Genomic DNA, 19,554 nt, shown 5'->3' on the forward strand with positions numbered 1-19,554 from the left:
TTCAGCCAGATCAGATGACAACAGAACATAATAGACTTTAAAAACATATGTATGATGCCTACCAGAAGATAGGCAAAGAAGTAATGCCAAAATTCTAGGCTTAAAAGAAACACCAAGAACAATTTAATACAAACAATACAGGAATATACAGCAGTGGCTGAAGCCTGACCCATGACAGGGAGCTTATCAGAAGTCCTCCTCCACAAGAAGTGGCAGATAGCAGAGAAAATGGCAATGTCTAACATAAAAGAAGGGGAGAAAAGGCCGTAGAAAGACAGTAAGTTACATTAGCCATCACCCAGACTCTGCTCTGAATGATTTAATGCCTTCAGCATGTACCAGAAACTTTAGCCTTTACAAATATATTTTACACGTCTTAATTTCTATGGCCCAGGCAACCATTTCACAGATGGGCAAACCAAGACAGACATATGCTGCCACTTGTCCAGAGCTGTAGCAACAAATCAAGCCCACCCAAAAATGTAAAGGCCTCTGAAAACACCAATTGCAAACCTGTGAAAAGTCCTCTGTCGTGCAGGGAGAGAAGACAGGGGTGATAAAGACTAAGATGAGCTAGCAGACCTCACTTGAAGAGGCAGCTTTTCTTGACATCTATGGCTAAGCTTTTTATCCTTAAGTGACACCATCTGTTCTGACAGACAGTTTTATAAAATTTGAGTAAGGTGACCTGGATAAAGCATGCCTGTTATATGGAAATGTCAGTGTCATACATGGACATGGAAGGTTGTGGACAGCTCATGCCACTTCTCTTCCGCAGATATCCAAGTGCTTTCAGCACCCCATCATAAAAGGCAGCAGAAGTTCTTTTTGACACCCCACAACACAAAGCAAGCCATGCTTTTGGTAACAATGCTTCAATAACTTTTCTACTATCTTACAAATGCCTGGCAGATGGCATTCTAAGAGATACCTCTTGAGGGTAAATTTCATTTATATAGGTAACTTTTTGACAGATGAAGTCACACTCCATAACCCCCAGTTATAGTACAATTGTGTCACTGTACAAGGATCAGGATCAAGGAAATAAATATCCTATGTCACAGAATATTTTGCTAACAAATTAACCAATCACCTGGTTAATGACAACAAACAGGGTCTGGAGACTGCACTATCATTTGGTGGTCACTGGAAATCAACAGCAGTAGTGAAACAGTGGGTCAATGCAAACTGACCTTCCTCTTTCCTCCAACCAAAAGGCTTCTGTCTCAAACTAGACTAGAGCAAAACGTAATAATCATCTCCTTTTTTTTTTCATTTCTCCTCGCCACAGTTTGACATCATCATGGGCAGCCTCTGTTCCAGCAAAGATCCCAGGAATGTGACAAGGTTGGTTGTGTGACACGATTGAAGAGCACTGGCAAAGTGCAGGCCGCAGCATTTACAAATGTACCCCATATCTCATTTCATGTTTTATAGGTGGTCCATTCTTTTGGAAAGATTTAACCTACCCACAGAGATTAAAAATTTCACTGCTTGGGTGTGAGCTTGTAAGAGAGCAGAACACTCATTTTTAAAGTAATTGATGGGGATATTTAAGTATTTTTTAACAAGTCATTAATCCAGATCGATATGAAATTATAAGTGTGTGTGTGCATGTTTATGTGTGCTTGTACATATGCTACAGGGATATAGGGGACAATTTTTAGTGCAAGAGGTGTCACCTGCAAAGTACTTGCCACAGGATGTGAATTAAGACTAGATCATAGAATCAACTAGGTTGGAAAAGACCTTGAAGATCATCCAGTCCAACCATTAACCTAACACTGACAGTTCTCAACTACACCATATCCTTCAGCACTATGTTGACCCAACTCTTAAACACCTCCAGGGATGGGGACTCCACCACCTCCCTGGGCAGCCCATTCCAACGCCTAACAACCCCTTCTGGAAAGAAATGCTTCCAATATATCCAGTCTAAATCTTCCCTGGCACAACTTCAGGCCATTGCCTCTTGTCCTACCGCTTGTTGCTTTGTTAAAGAGGCTCATCCCCAGCTCTCTGCAACCTCCTTTCAGGGAGCTGTAGAGGGCGATGAGGTCTCCCCTCAGCCTCCTCTTCTCCAGACTAAACACCCCCAGTTCCCTCAACCGCTCCTCGTAAGACCTGTGCTCCAGACCCTGCACCAGCTCCGTTGCCCTTCTCTGGACACGCTCGAGTCATTCAATGTCCTTTTTGGAGTGAGGGGCCCGAAACTGAACACAGGAATCGAGGGGCGGCCTCACCAGTGCCAGTACAGGGGTCAGATCCCTTCCCTGTCCCTGCTGGCCACGCTATTGCTGACACAAGCCAGGATGCCATTGGCCTTCTTGGCACCTGGGCACACTGCTGGCTCCTGTTCAGCCGGCTGTCAATCAGCACCCCCAGGTCCCTCTCTGACTGGCAGCTCTCCAGCCACTCCTCCCCAAGCCTGTAGCGCTGCTGGGGGTTGTTGTGGCCCAAGGGCAGCCCCCGGCATTTGCCCTTATTGAAACTCCTCCAGTTGGCCTCAGCCCATGGCTCCAGCCTGTCCAGGTCTCTCTGCAGAGCCTCCCTGCCCTCGAGCACATCAACACTCCCACCCAACTTGGTGTCATCTGCAAACTGACTGAGGGTGCACTTGATCCCCTCGTCTAGATCATCAATAAAGATGTTAAACAGGAGTGGCCCCAAAACCGAGCCCTGGGGGACACCACTCGTGACCGGCCGCCAGCTGGATTGATGTTTTTTATGTTAAGAGTACATGTTACTAGAAATAGTTCTTAAGAATAATTTTTTTTCTATTTTTTAAATTAGAAAAAAACCTCAACAACCAACCCAAAAAACAATAGGTTCTGTTTCTCAAAGTCTCATTAATGCTGAAGATTTGAAGGAAGCTGCTGCCCCCTTTTGGCACTAAATACAAATGCAAATACTTAGCACTAAAAACTTCAGGATTCTGATCACAAATTGGAAATAAATAATAGATAAGTTTTAGTGATGAAAACAGCATAAAACTGAGATAGCCTAAGTACACTTGCCTATTGAACCAGATTACTCAGGACAACCACATTAACTCGCTAAAACTGAGTGGTCTTAATACATGGAAGTGCTGTGTCTTTAATTTTAAAATAAAATCAGTTTCAAAGTTAGTAATACATGACCTGGATTTAAAACAACCACTTTAGGAGCACAACAGATCTGAAAAATTTCTGCTAGCTCCCTGAAATGGCTTATGACACCCCATGTCTGTTGTAAATCAGCAGAACACCTGAACTGTCACACTGGACAAAAAGGAAGATCAAATAAATAGGAAACTGCAGTAACACTCACTTGACAGCTATACAAAAAATCCCCATTTATCATATATAAAAAGTCCATTCCCCAGTTCCAAGCCCAAAGCTGTCAATGCTCAGCAGCTGAGGTTTGCCATTGCAGGGTTTAAGTCATAGCGTCCATTGGGAAGCCCTTCCCACAAAACCATAGATAACCATGTAAAATATAAATTAAACCAAGAGGAACGGATGCCTTTGTGGACATAACCCAAAGGTTCTGATCCAAGACAATCAGCATGGGCAACCCACAGCAGCTTTCTCCTACCTTTAACTGAGGAAGGGTCAACAGTGGCAAACTCATTACAGGTTGTTCCAACAGGGAGTGAACAGGGACACCCCATTCCTTGTCAGAAGGAAAAGTGTTCAGGGCAAGGATGTTTCCAGCAGTGTAAGCCCAGTGGATGGAATACGTAACTACTCCAGTTCAGCAGCATGACTGTCAATGCTTCCATTCCCCTAAAGAAACTGATAACAAACATAAACACTTGGACAACAGCGAATAAAATATTATTAGAAAAAACAACATTTTTCATGTCAATGTGGTTTATTCCATTTTACAGTAATATTTGTGCAAATATTTAGACAGTTAATAGGAAAATCAAGATTTAATAAACAGGACTTAGAGATTTACTCATATATTTGTTAACAATTTGAACAGTTTAACAGAAAAGTTAACAGATGTCTCCTAAGCACCCCCTGACCTCTAGCACTACAGGCAATCAAAACATGTCTGTGAATGCCTGTACTTTCACTTCACTTGTTTTTACACTTTCTTAACCTCCTGCTTGAGACCCAGCCATTGAAAACGAAGCAGCAGAGAGAGGACAGCCCCACTGCCGATGGAGGGGAAGCTGGGGAGACGACTGAGGCTGCAGTTCAGAGGAGCAGTGCTTCTGCATTTTGAAAAGGAAATCTGAAGAAATCCAGAGTGCCAAAAACTTAATGAGGGAAATGTGATTGTTATCTCCAGTAGAAAGTTACAAAGAAAAAACCAGCACAATTTTAACCAATTTTCCTGTATTCTTTTTTAGGGATCAATGCACTTCTAACATACCTCTCAGAGGGGACTGGAAGAGCCACCTCATGCAGAGGCTTCAAAACACTGGTAGCTCTGATGCTTCTCCTCAGTACAGCAAGGAGAAACAAGGCTCGGCACACTAAGCAGAAAGCTGACAAAGAGACAACAAATTTTGACAGCTGACTGAATTAAACACTTGAAAAGTGTGTGGAAAATTTACCCAAGTGACTTTATTTTCTCCTAAAAAGGGAAAACCCTTGAAAGATATCGTTTGGCCTTATTCAGCCATTTTGACTTAGAAGCCCTGTTTGTGTCCTGGCAGTATGCGTGTGGGCATCAGGAGCAAATACCAAAGTAGGTCTGTGGCAGGAGTACACCAGGCAAACAACAGATAAGGCAAGGCTTACGGCAAGGCTATGCTGAAGCATAAGTGGCAACAACTGCCTTGTTGAAAAAAGAAAAACCAAAGTTGAGTATTTTTCTCTCAAAGTCAGCATTTTTGCCACTTCTGAACCCCTGGCTTCCCTTCCAGCTGTGAAACTTCTCATTTCTAAAGAATTGGAAATCACGTGTTGAAAAATATACACTCTGGACAAAAGGCAAGCTTGAACTATTTTTGGGAATTTTTTTTTCAGGCCATTGAGCTGAGGAAAAACAGACTCCTTACACATATCACAACGAGTCACGACGAGTTTCTCTTCTGTCTTGTGTAAACTCTGAAAAAAAGAAATGCGGAGGACTACTGAGTAATCACAGTCATTGGGAGCAGCCCCAGAGGTCCTTCAGTCGGGCACTGGGACACAAAGAAATTCTGAATGATCTTCCTTGACCCCAGCTATTTTTTTCCTCCTCTTCCCATTCGTTTTCATCTTTATTCACAGCTGCCTCTAATCTTCTGCTTGTTTTATGACAGCTCAAATAAGTGTAAGTTTTCTCTCCTCTTCCATCTGCTGAAGTCACCCATAAACCCTTCTAAATATTTTATAGAGCTAAAAAATAAGTACTTGTAGTTCTAGACCTCACCAATTGTGTATTATAATCTTTTCATCCAACATGACTCAGCCTTGGCTATAGACAGTTCCTACCATCAGTGTCTTCTACTCTCTTACACATACTCAATAAATCCTTAAGCATTACCATAACTACACTACTACCACAGTCAGCATACCATTACCTTTCATTTAAACTCTCTGCTCATTCAGATGAACTTGATGCATTAGGCTAAGATGACTACTCAAGTATAGGTGAGATTATTTTTTTAAAACTATAATTTAAAACACAAAATAGACACTTAATCTGAACAAAAAGGCTTTAATATCAGAACTAAAAATTGTAACTTAAAGTGGTTTGTAACTTCAGTGGAAAACTCAGAATATACTTATTCCCAATGCATGGAAAACAAACAAAAAACAGAAAAAAGACAGAAAGGCAGTTTTGACAATTTTATCCAAATGACTTAATCCTTTGATAGGACTGGGTCTTTATAGATCTTAGCCAAAGGCTTCAGAATATTTATGGTATTATACAGCCAGACACTGCAAATTATTTCCTTTTTTCTTTTACTGAAAAACATTCAGCAGAAAACGCATCTCAATGAAATTTGAGATATGTCTCTATCTTTTGAAAAATATAAGTTGCTATTAATCATTGCTGGCCAAGACTGGATTAGTGTCAAACTTCATGTTATATAGCTTTGGCTTTTTCCTCATATTAGGTTTCTGGCCAGGTGTGGACTACACACTTAACAGAAAAAGTTCACATGTAGGACTAGGTGTCTGTATTTTAGATATAAAAGCAGAAGAAAATTAAATACCATCTTAATTAGGTGCAGAAATCCCTGCAGTGCAGAAGACTATTTACAGGCTAATAAAAATATATTATATTCAGCCTAACTAGATGTATATATTCATTGCAAAATGTTCTGCTACAAAGACGAGAGTAATCCATGACATAATGTTTGGACAGATATAATAAATACCTAAATTTTGTTTGATACAACTGTGGATTAACATATATTGAGATGCATACAAACCCTCTTCACTGCCAAGCATACACTTCTACAAAGGAAATACTACATACAGTCTTTGATCAGAGTTAAATTTATTGCCATAAAGCACTTTCCTTAACTTACATGCTTTTAGTTAACATTGGTCCCAGATGCCAACACACACTGTCCACCTTTAGCTTAAAATACAATTGTCTCACTGAAGATTTTTTTAATAGGCAAGGAATTATCTACTCAAAAAAAATTGCAAAATTATCTTTAGAATATTATTTTATTTTTTAAAGTAAAAATATATATACACACACACACACACACACACACACACACAAGTAAACCGTTTTACACTTTAAAAAATAAAAATGAAGTCTGAATACTGACTTTCCTCAGAAATTCTTCCAAGTCTAATCCAATCTCTGGGAATCAGCAGGACTGAGTCTTCCAGTTACTGACAAAGGGGAACACATATTTGTCTACTGAATCAGGAAATCTCAACTTGCAAAACTTTTCTCAGTTTAAGTATTAATCTCTAAGCATCTCAGTATGACTACAATAAACCAGCATGTTAAATCAGCTGGTAAGAAGTATGGAGTACATGGAGACAGACTGTAGTGTCTGAGCAAAATCCTCCCATTCAGGACTTTCTAAACAAAGATTATAAAAACTGCAGGGAAGGAAATCCGGTGATAATTTACTTCTACCTGATTTGTCTACTCCTATTCATTCTCCTCAGCAATTGTTCCTTCTGTTGATCTCATATATAGGTTAAAAATAGACAAGGTAAGAGCTGAGAAAAGGTCCAGCAACTTCCAGAACATGAAGAAAAGAGCACAGCATCATAAGAAACTGGTGCACAAGGAATGTTAGGAAAATAACTCCAGAAACATTCTCCTGCTGCAGGCTAAAACTGATCAAAAGCATTAAGCATAAAATAAGGTATGCCAAGAAGTAAGGAAGAACGAACAAATAAAAAAATTCATGTTTCCCTCAAATAAAGGAAAACTGTACAGGCAAATTTAATGCCTTTTTTAAAAGTTACTAGACTAGTTGGTCAAGTCTTTTTTCTTACAACTGCAGCAAGATGTCACGCAGTGGTGATTTTTCAAAAGACTAGAAGATCATTGCTCGGCTTTAAACTATCCTTTCTGACAAAGAGGACATTGAGTGTTCCATGCCACAGACCATTTCAGAGTACACTCTGCTTGAGAAACTGGGGAAAAACACAAATCTGGATGCAAAGTTATGGTAGTGGATTCATCTGCTAACACGCAACTGATGTGTCCTCAAGTTTCTGAAGCTTCAGAAAAAGAAACATGCCTGGGGACTTGTTTCTTCTTCACACAGCTTTATTTTTAAATACTAGATTCTGTTTGGTGAAAACTGTACAGCTTTGACTATTTTTAAAAAAACCTTCAACAGTATGCTGTATGACAAAGACTATTATAAAAAATGAACCCAGTAACGTTATTCCACTGAGTAAGTGGAACTCATGCGCGCACGCACACACACACAAAACGGTCGTGTAAATAGCGAAGTTAAGGGATTTATAAATAGCAAAATCTTTGAATAAAGTATATACATTTTTAGGCTTTTTCTATAAACAAATATATATAGTGCTCCTAGGAGAGACAAGTAACTGTGTTCTACATTACAATTTAGAACATAAGATTAGTTGATGTTACTCTAAAGGCCTTTGAGGTTTTTTCTTATGTATGTCGTATGTACATTCTACACAGTAAAACTTGCAAAGATGTCTTTTCACATTAGTTCCTCTCTCAATGTACAAAATCTTATCTTTTCACATTATAGTTCACCAGCCTGCAGAGCAGTGAACAGGAAAGCTGGCATTGCACGCTGAAATAATAAATGCGATTACAATGTAGAGCTTGCATGTGGAGAGTGCTGCAATTTACCAAAAGATCTACAAATGGAATATGAGAAACTGTCCAAGAAATCATCCTCAACATTTCCATTTTCAGCCATGCCATGGGCCTTTAGATGTACACCAATTAAAAGCTATTTTAAGATACGCTGCTCTAACAAAAGGAGTAACATTTTGTTTCAACAGTAAGACAATTATAAAGTTAATACGACTCCCATAACATAACACAGATAGGGCCAGACACTGTATGATTCTGAGCACCTCCTGTAAAGTACTGTGCACTCAACTTCCACTTCTTTAAAGATTATTTTAATGTGAAATGAAAACATTCAGTACTCATCAAAAGCACTCAACATTTCATAAGGTCAAGCTAATGATGACCAACTCAATCTACTCCGCATTAGCGGTAACCATATCCATTCAAGAATGAACAATAAATTGATGATGCCCAGATAAAAAATACCAAAGGGCCCACGTAATTGTGAGTATTTTTTAAACTAATCTTGCTTTTATAACCACGTAATACTTCGTTTAAATACTTTTGGAGCAAGTTTCAAATGGAACAATTGGCAGTGAATGCACTAAAACAACAATGACAAAAATCTCACTCATAAAATGACCCTGGGCTGAAGGATCATGATTATCAAGTACTCCACTGTCCCATGTGGATTTTGATAGTCTTTGCTCAAATAAAAGCTCTGGTTTTTACTATTCTGAGAAAAAATAATAAATCCCACACTTTTAAAAGTTACAGTTCAAAAATCCTAAGTACAAAAACTCACAGATGCAATGGTACAATTACCCCCCTCATCCTTCTAGAGTTAAAGCTTATTTCACACCTAACGGAACATCAGTTGTCCCTTTAAAATATCAAAGGGTCAAAAGTAAGGTGGCCACATCTTATTTTACTTCCCTGGGCACATCAATGAGATTAAAAGTTGAATGTACTGAGGTTATCCTTTTTAGAAATCCCATGCTTTGGTGCTTATTATTAAAAGAAAATTCATTTCACATGCCATGTGTTAGATATCTACTGTGTGTCACGCAAAAGACAGTTTTCCACATTTAGAATTGCTCACAATGAAGCCCTGAGGTAACCGCCTTTTTTCCAGGCAACAGTAATACAGTTCCCTTTGTTACATTTCATCATCCTTTTACAACCTATACTAGTATATGCAATTTGTAGCAGTCAATATTGATTATCTGTTGTTCCCAAAGATGGGATCTGTCCAGTTGATGGTTTTGTTTGTTTTTAGGATAAAGACTCAGCAGAACGAGCTAATTTGGGTGCAGTGTCTTCTAACGGAGCTTCAACTGAATTCCCCAGGTCTCCATTTTCATGTCCATCAATACTTGGCTTCTTATCAAACACTGCAATTTAAGAAGAAATTTAATTTAAGGAAGAGAAGCAATCTTGGGAAGGACAGATCAGTGAACCTTATTTCAGAAACTGGAGAGTGTGCTGAAATGACTACTAGAGTAAGAGCTAATAGGTTTTTAGCAGAACATTGTATGACAGGAGAAGGAGGAACTGTTTCTCTATCTTTCTGATCTAACAAATGTATTTGAAGAAGCCAACAACATAAAGCATTAAGGGGAATTAACTTCTCTTAGATCAGAGTCAGGAAAAGATAAAAAAAAATAATTTCAACCTTTGGGAAAAGGCAATCACAAAAAAACCCCACAAATTAATTCAGCTAATTCGGTTGTATTTAAGTAAACCAGGCCAATGAGTGTGGGACCAACCAAAAGAGCTGACAGCCTACTAGTAGGTTAATTGAATTAACAGTAGATTAATTTTACAATGAATATAAAACCAATGTTTTCTAGAAATTGGTTTGCATATTGAGACTTCAGGATTATATTGCATTTAACACATTTTAGAAGGTTTACCTTGTGAGGCTTTGACATCCACATTTGCATCTTTCCTATTAGAACTTGAATTTGCACCTTCTTCCAATTCATCAAGATATAAACGATAACGATGTCCACTCTCATCCTCATATTCTACATTTTCATCATCCGAATCAACTTCTGGAGCAACATACACTACTTCAAATTCAATCTCACCTCTCTAAAATGCAACAAAAATTATAGATTTACTTACTACTACACAGCTACATGACATGATTACTGAGATGAGCTAGGTTACTAAAAAAAATACATTTTACTGTTGTAAACGCATTTACAGTTGTGTTGGAGATTTTGGATATGTATCTGAATTAAGTTTTTACTGACTCAAGAAGTAGAGCTCTACAACTAAGATTTACCAAAGTTACCTGAATTACCTATGTATGTACCCAGTTATGTACCAACACAATTCAGTGACTTCTAATAAGTAAGTTCTCTGATAAATTAAGTCCACCTGTTAACTGTCTGAAGATGGGAAGCAAGGCAGGAAGAAGATTCTACCGCAAAGCACATAAGAAACATTGTTTGGCTGGAGTTGTTAAATCATAAAAGAATAAAATGTATGTCACTAAGGAATTATTTCTGTGGGGCAACATAAGAAGCTGATTTCCATGAGCCGCACTGAAGAATCATTATCCAATACATGCATTTAATTGAACTAGTACTGACCCAGCATTTTTCTCCTTAAATTACAAGACATAATTGTAAGGTGATACAGCTTCAGGAATCACTGTAGCTTACCATAACACTATGCTTAACAGAAAACATTAAAATTCAAGGTGATTCAATAGGCAGAACAAAGAAAGCACCTAAATGTGCCTATGGATAACAGGTCCCAACTGACCTGTTGGGAAAGAATAGTTACGGCTTCTTTATGTTTGGCATCTCTTAGATTAACTCCATTTACTGCTAGAATGGCATCACCAACATGCAGCCCTCCACATCGATCAGCAGGTTGTCCAGGATGGATTTCAGAGATCAGTATTGGAACACCATGCTCCTTCCCACCCTATTAGAAAAAAGTAATTTTAATTAACTAAGATGTCCATTAGCATAATATCCACATTATGGTAGTTGCTCGTAAAGTGCTTATTTCAACTTTTATTACAGAAAATTAGAAAGCATGCTTCAGACAAAAAGAACACTTAAGAAGAACTCATGAGATGCTTCCCTCAGTTCTTCTCCCCACAAAGGAGCAGACAAATTTCAAATACATACTCATAGAGGCAAAGGAGATAATTCTGAATAATAATAATAGAAATATAAACTCATATACAAGCTGATGAAACCTCATTAAAAAAGCCCATCAGACACCATATTGACTTGCAAGAAACAATATTTATATTTAGAATAAAAGTATAATAGCCAGAATTTTCAATATTTATTGTAAAAAGTTAATACAGCTTTTGTTAGGTGTGAGATGCCAATAACAATACTTTAAAAAGTTATAAGCACAAGTGCTAAACTTTGGAAGTTATGTCTCAGATTGTTTCTGCTCTTCTGCAGACTTACCACACCTGAAATTCACCACTGGCTAATCTGCTAAAGTGTCTATAGCCTAAACCTAAGTTGTGATAGTAAGTTTTATGTAAAGTGCAATTATTTATTTCCTAATCTATCAAAATGAGTCTTCAAGTTCTGTGACCATAGCTATGGACTGGAGTGTGCTTTTTTTTTTGTATCTTCTAACAATACATTCACTGATCCACATATTTTACAGACATAACATAAAAATACATATTTAAATTGCTTCTTCTATGTCATGGAAAATAAATGCAAGTATTTACTGTGATTGAAATTCCTAGTCCTTCATGGTCTTCTTTAACTAGCAGAACTTTTCTGATTGGACCAACACCTTGACTCTTCTTTAAGGCATCAGGATCCTAGTTTGATAAAAAAACAAACATAACATAAATGTAGATGTGTGAGCCAAAGAGTGATGCATTTCTGCATTTTGAGGGTTTTTTAAATTAAATACAGGCAGTATATCAGCAACAGTTTTAGACTAGCTCCAGGCAGGACAAACTTACAGTGCCCATTTACAGACAGGATATGAAATAAAAAAGATTCCTCACTATGCATTGCTGATGAGAATAATTATGTCAATTATTTTAGTGCAAAACACAGAACTTCAGTAGAAGGAAATCAGCCACATATTAAAAATACAAAGGGACAACACGAAGGAATGCTGATCACTGCTGAAAAGTTATATGATATAAACTGCCATTTAAAACCAATCAAATGATACAAGTTGATGTAATACAGTCCCAAGGAAGAGGTTGCTTGCTCAAGTTTATTTTTATTATAATAAAACCAAACCATACCAAAAGCCACTCAACTCAAAACTAAGAGACTAAATAAATCAAGTTATTTTGCTTTTGTTAAGCTGCTGTTCCCATTATGCATACCCTTAAAATCACACATACACATATTTGTCCACCAATATTTTATATGCAATTAGCGACATAAGCAGTAGGATCCATCTAACCAACTAAGGTATTTAGATCAAAGTAAAGTACTTTCCTGAAAATGTTTGGGTTTATGCACTGAACACTGAGGTGATAAACAGGTCACGTGCCAAGTTGGGTGATTTTTACCAAGGTTGCCCACAGTGAAATGCCTTTTAAAGGTTTAATTTTAAACCATTCCTTTTGGAGGGGAAAAAAAATATTTTACAGAGTGTCAATTTATCTGGCCTTTAAAAATTTTTTTAAAAATTGATTTCAGTTCAATCTAATCCAAAAAATGTTATTCTTCTTGGGTTTTGTAAATAAATTCACTTCACATTTGGAAACCTAAGTAACAAAATTATGCTGTTAAATTCATATTTATATACAGAGCAGAGGGTCAGTTTTCAAAAGGACTGAGTGTTCTTAGGTAAGTCAAAGAAATTGTATCATCTTTCATTTATGGTCATTTATGGGGACATGCCATTCAGCATGGAACTGTCCTTCAGCATACAAAAGAATTACATATTTAGAAGTGCCATTTGAAAGAACACAATATTGAAGTGAAAACAATCACAAAACTGAAAAAAATAACTTATACCTATTTTCCACAAATGATGGAAATTATGGAAGAACAGTTCATCTTTTCAACTTACATGTCCTGGTGGTGCTTGCATTGGTCGTTTTAGATCATTCCGACCTCGACAAGCTCTAATAACAGTTTTGTGACGGTGAAGGTGTATTTCTGCTTCAAGTTGATTCCAGAGCTTGTCATGAGCAGGCCCTTTCATATCTCGGCCCAGTAACTGAATCTGCTGGACTCTGCATAATGACAAGAGAGTAAAGCAACACACTATATACAACTCATACCCTTCACCTGGCTACAGCACAGAGTCACACAGTAACTAGTGCAAGAACTGTGGGGATTTTTGTTTCTTCCTTTTGTTCAGTTAACTCCAAATGTGAGACTCTTCCTACTTAGACTTAACTTTGGACTCTGGGGATGCAAAGGAAGAAAACAACAACAAAAAACATCTCATGCTAAAGGACATGGATTAACTTCACATACCTTCCAGCTAGTTCCTTATCTAAATATTTGGCTGCCAATCTTGCTCCATAAACCTCAGCCTGAAGCACAGCTATGTGTCTACGAAGTGCTTCATTTTCTTTCCTCAGCAACTTCACCTCAGCTTCCAGCTGAGCTTCTTTCACTTTTTCCTTCTTGTTAGCTTCAAGTTCTCTCTCCTTTTCAAAAAAAAAAAAAAAAAAGGAAAAAAAATAACTGAAAAGCTTTTATCAAAGTTAATAATCAAAGAGCACTTACTGTTTCTGCATACACAATCTAAAATTACTCTCCTGTGTACAAGACATGCATGCAGGGAAAAAAAAATGAAAGCAGACACTGTCACTGCAGCTACTGGTTTGCATACTCCCCTCTGGGTAGAGGAACCCTTGCATTCAACTTTGTGCTCCTGACATGATTTTTATCCAGCTTACAACTCCTTAACACAAAATGCAAATACCGGTTCAAAGTCCATGGAAGAAAATTAGCAACAGTGCTTCTCCCTGTGACATAAGGGTGGCAAAATCCCCGGGTGAAATAAGGGTGGCAAAGTAGCCTGAATATCATCTTTACTTATTCCTGTGTTCAAACAGGAGAGGCATACAAAGAAAGAAAACACTATCTTTAAAATAAAGCAGTAACTACAAAAACACTAAATATTTCAATTTGACAACATTCTTTAACTATTTTAATATGATGTCATGGAAATGTTCTGTAAGTCCGTATGTTTTTAAAATTACAATTATTTTCATGCAAACAACCAAGAATGTCCAGACAGGGACATTTCCAAATTAGAGACTGAAGACCACAAAAATAAAGCCAGAGATTCTACACATGAAAATGCCCACCCTGAGAAACTTAGAAAATAATTAGTACAAAATAGCTTTGTTAAAACAAAAAACACACAGTAAAACCACACTTAAAGCAAGCTATCTTCCTTCTTTCCCCCCTCCCCCTCAATAAAAAAGGAATTATGAAAATATAAATTACTCCCACAGTGGTCCATCCCAAATGTACAGAAAATGCATAGTCCACTTCTTCTAATACCCAGAGCACTGAAGTGAAAAGAACTTCAGTATGCTCAGATTACTATTCTACAAAATCTACTTAAAGGGCAGCATGTTTGACTACTTGTACGTTTTATATCCTTTGTGCAAAATGGGGAAAACATCCCACTGCGAACCAGGAAAGAGACACAAGATCTATTACTGTTTCCTTTCAAAAATATCTTGTCAACTGAAAGAGCAATAAAAACTAAGTTCACCATAATGCATTTTGGAAGACATTTAGAGTACTTAGAAAAACCCTGTTCTCTGTACTTGTACCAATTACATCGTTAAACAGATAAAACCAGGAAGTGCTACTAAAGAAGTGATAAGACAGAAACAAAATTCTACGGAACTGGCAAGACAAATCCATTATCAAATTGTGAATATGCTTTTCACTATTCCAAGCCTGGATATAAAACCATGAATATGGTCAATATTAACACATTTGAGAAATTAAGCAAGGTAGGTCCTTCCAAAGAGAAGTATTGTCACAACAAGCGTATATAAGCATTTATAGCTATTTGCCAGAAAGTCAACTCTGAATTTGATGGACTCCACTATCCCCCTCATTTATTAAATACTTGTATCAGGTTAGATGAATAGAGTACATCACACACATGCACATGTTGGCCACAAACTGTCCAGCATACTGTTCAGGAGTAGCAGCACAAAGATTGCTTGAAAAACGCTGGCATTTCACTTCCTGTAATTCCTATACTGACCCAGTTCAATATTAGGTTTGATTCCATACACGTTAGAAAACGCATCACACAAAGCCACTTCTGGTCTCTGGGTTAGGGGCTGTCCTGTGAGATTACTCTTCAACTAATCTTTTTGAATTGCAGGATCACTCCTAAATCAAGAATTTTGACTAATCTACATTTCAAGAATAGGAGTTTCTAAAACTACCAATTCTCTCTATTATGATGATGGCCTTGGGCTATTATAATTCACCTCTACTGCCAGCAGCCAAAGGGCGATTACAAGAATTCAGGAGTGCCAACATGCTGCATTGCATCTACCACAAACTTTAGCTGTAAGAAGGGTCACAGTTCAGACAAAACACAGATTTTACAGTAGCTGGAGAGTCCATATACAGGTACAGTGTTCCTGTAACATGTTAGCTATGTACATATTGCCAATATTGCATCAAGGTGCTCAATGTAGTACAGACCCCCCATTTGTGAACGTACTCACTATTAGAACATCTTTTATTTGACAAATATAAAAAGACAAAGTCTAGAATTTACAACAGACATATGAAGGTACATTATTCACACCCAAACCTCCATTTTCTTCCTACCTGTTTTTTTTTTATGCTTTATTTACTGAATAAAAGGTCATAAACTAAAAGTTCATAATATCCCTGACAATAATTCGTTAGAATGCACCAGTTCTGTTTTCTGTTCAGAAAAAAGCTTTACAGATGCACGAGTTTCTTGATGTATCTGAAATTTATCTTGGGAGAGAATTCCAACCTTCCCCAGAAAAGTGAATTACTGAAGCGATCCAAGATATTTGATTACACTAGCAAACTTCATATAGCACACTTTACCGTATATATATGAAGTACACAGCTGAAAAAAATCTCATCAAGACCAAAATTTTCCATTAATTTTCTCTGAATTTGGTTTGTCATTTATTTAAACAGAAACTCAAAGGTTACATTTCTAAGTGGAATCACTTTTATTCATGCATTTTAAATGTTATACCTAAAATACAAGGAACAATGTAATTCCATAGAATTGTTTTCTTCCCATTTTCTCCATTACTATGACTATTGTTCTGTGACTGAGGTGGAACATTACACCCAGAAGCTATTCTTCTCTGGACTGTCTCCAGCTGATCGCCACATGAATTTAAAAAAATTAAAAGGTCTGCGATACAGAATCTCTGAAAATGTACTGAAAGAACATGACTTGTTTTGAACTACTGTTGAGAGATGTGACAAAATTCTCAAAAAATGTTTAAAAAATTGAGGAAGTTACCGAATAGTTTCATGCTTTCTAGTGTTCGCAGTATTGCATAGGCTCTGTTGTACAGAAAAAAAAAATTCTGTTGGCAATATAAAAAAAAAAGAACAAAAATGCAACTGCAATGTTGAAGATCAAAGCTTACAGTTACCAGCTATGCTGTGGCTTTTCAAAGAGCAAACACTGAGTAATGCTAATGAGGTATATAACAGAATAATAGTGGAAAAGCTGTTTAAAAACCTTTCAAGTCTATCACTGTGAAAGACGGAAAGATGAAAGTTAACTTTGCTTCACTTTTTCTTCTTATCTATGTATTATTGTTCTTATAATGCTTCAGGCTGTTACATAAGCCAGTAAATCATATTAAATCATGCTCATAAAAAGAACTGAGAAAAGGGAAAACAAGGAAAAGTTGACAGGTTTTTTTTTTAATACATCACACAGAATACTTTATATTACATTGATAGATGTGTACAGTGTTTATGCTTTAGAGTCTAACACCTTAACATTTTTTGAGATACTGCCAGAATAATCTTTCAAAATGTCAAGTTGCCAGGTATCATCCCAAATTAGCTGTAACAGTAATAAAAACACATACAGACTTAAGAAAGAGGGCACCTAAACTAGAAAACTAAAATGCAAAGAAAATCCTTTACACAGCATCTTGGCAACTGACAGGAAGAAAGAACAAGCCAGATCTGTTTTGCCAGTTTCTGAGGTCAACATATATATATAAGTTGCTGCACAAAACAAAAGCACTGCTTAAACATAAAAAAAGGCAATCAGCATACTTACCATTTCATCCACAGAAAGGACAGACTTAAGGCAGAAGAAAAGAGTTCCATAATTAGAGAAACAAGCAATAGGAACTTCAAGAAAATGCAACAACATAAATGACTTACTCCAAAAGAAATTTACCAGCAGATTGTTTATTTTATTAGAAGGCATAAAGAACAAGCACATTGCTATAACTGTACTTAGCAGCAATTTTTGTATTTTGCAGTGAAAGTTTAATTTAAAATCTTATTAAAAATTTTAACCTTATTGTAGTATTGAAAACAATACTTTCTCCTAAAATACCAAGAAACTTTATGGAGAATAGCAAGATAATGTGAAATGCATGAAAGTAGTTTTGAAAGTATCATAGCAAATACACTCTGTAATATAACATCTGTTATACAAGTAATACATTTTTCCCTTTCAGAAAGAATAACAAAATATGTATCACAAAGGGGATATCACAAAAGAAGTGTCAAAAAAGATAAATCAACTACCTAAGTAAAAAAAAAAAAAAAAAAATCAACTAGGCAACTTCATACTCTTACAAAGAAAGTTATTGTGCTTGGACTAAGCAGATACACCACTCCTAAAAAGGGATTTGGCCTGAACTACATGATGTTATCAACTGCTTAGTAATCTCAAACATTTAAAAATCTCCGAGTTCGTCACTATGTACAATTTTACAGTTTGTGGGTATACATTTATGCTAAGTGTCTACATACAAAAGAGCAGCAGTTGTCATTAACAAAGAAAGCAGGAAGTTAACTAGTGCAGAACTTTATTTCCCCATCCCATATTCTGTTGACAGTCCTTCGTTGCCCTCAGAGGCTTTCTGACTGCCAGGTCAGCATGACAGTTTTTATTTACCTAAAACTCATGACTTGCCATTTTACTGTCATTTAAGCAGCCTCAGTTTTGCTTGTTTAAGCTTCCCAGACCTTTATAGCTTTTTGTATCTAAAACAGTTTAAAGCTGAGCTTCTCTCCATTAAAACTATGAAATCCCTAAAGGCAAAGTAAAGCAAACTCAAAAGATTAGCCCTGATGTTTATAAAAAAGGAGGAACTAAATGGAATTAAGGAGAGAATATCAGTCTAGGATGTCAATAAAACTCAATTTCAACACAGATAAAATCTGAAACAATGCAAGTAAAAGTATTTCTTGTCACCTGTGGGAAAAAACTGCTGTCAATAGCATGGAGATTTAATATATCTTTAGAAATGGTTTATAACAAGGTAAGGAGAAACAAAAAGGTTATAAGTATTACTCTGTCACTCAGAAGTTACGCCTCACAAATAAAATTTAAGGATCAAAATCACTCACAGTGATGTATGGGTTGGCTTAAAAAAATTGCTACATGTAAACCTGCAGCCTAACATTTACAGAATGCTGGTGATATTTAACTAATGATTATTTACAGAGCCATAAAAATTATTAACAGCTCTAAATAAATTTCATCATGCTTAAGCTATAATTCAATACAGAACAAATTATATGCAGACAATTCAGAAAATGTTCCCCTTATACTAAATATGCAAGTATTTAGACCTAGAAAAGTATCTCTAATTCAGTTACAGCTTTCGGATCGGAAACAGGAAGAATTTGGGTTATTCCTGTTAACTCAGTGATTCGCTTAGATAGCTTTAGATAGATAGTTACCTACTATCAAGTAACTATCTAAGATAATAGACTTACTATCTATCTAAATAATAGACTTACTTAGATAGTCTATTACTGTGCTTTATTATACATTGATTAACAGGACAAAATAGAGAAGACTAACCGCATGTCCCACAGATGTTGGGACTAGGTAATTGTAACCAACCTGTGAAGCAATTTTAAAAACAGTCGGTGAGCTAGACTTTAATTTATGTCAACAGTTAGAAACCACATTATACAACATTACTTTAGTTTGCTAATTTACAAAGTTTTAGTATTAGAACCTGAATCTGCGTTGTGGCTATTAACGAGGCTGACTACAATCTGGTTATCAGTTTATGCCAACCAATTGCACAGATAAGTTATTTGGTGGGCTTTGTAAAGGTCTAAGCTTCTAAAAAACATATACAAAATTATCAGTAGTTTATTGAGTTCTTTTATGACAGTCTCCTGCACGTAG

At 36.6% G+C, this 19,554-nt stretch overlaps 1 protein-coding gene across 2 annotated transcripts in view; it reads right to left on the reverse strand.

Moving 5' to 3' along the window:
- Positions 1–6,410: 6,410 nt before the first annotated feature.
- GOPC (golgi associated PDZ and coiled-coil motif containing) overlaps positions 6,411–19,554 on the reverse strand; it is a 28,692-nt gene continuing 15,548 nt past the window's right edge. Inside the window, exons 3-9 of one of the 2 annotated variants that reach the window (XM_074896195.1) lie at positions 17,452–17,475; positions 13,641–13,816; positions 13,228–13,393; positions 11,912–12,007; positions 10,969–11,133; positions 10,107–10,287; positions 6,411–9,584 (exon numbers count right to left, since the gene is read on the reverse strand). In XM_074896195.1, the coding sequence (XP_074752296.1) occupies positions 9,466–9,584; positions 10,107–10,287; positions 10,969–11,133; positions 11,912–12,007; positions 13,228–13,393; positions 13,641–13,816; positions 17,452–17,475 (927 nt within the window). In that variant the 3' untranslated portion in view covers positions 6,411–9,465. The remainder of the gene's footprint in view (positions 9,585–10,106; positions 10,288–10,968; positions 11,134–11,911; positions 12,008–13,227; positions 13,394–13,640; positions 13,817–17,451; positions 17,476–19,554) is intronic. The other variant, XM_074896196.1, reaches the window with a different exon arrangement.

Source organism: Athene noctua, chromosome 1 (genome assembly GCF_965140245.1).
Source record: "Athene noctua chromosome 1, bAthNoc1.hap1.1, whole genome shotgun sequence".
In the NCBI taxonomy this organism is placed as follows: domain Eukaryota; kingdom Metazoa; phylum Chordata; class Aves; order Strigiformes; family Strigidae; genus Athene; species Athene noctua.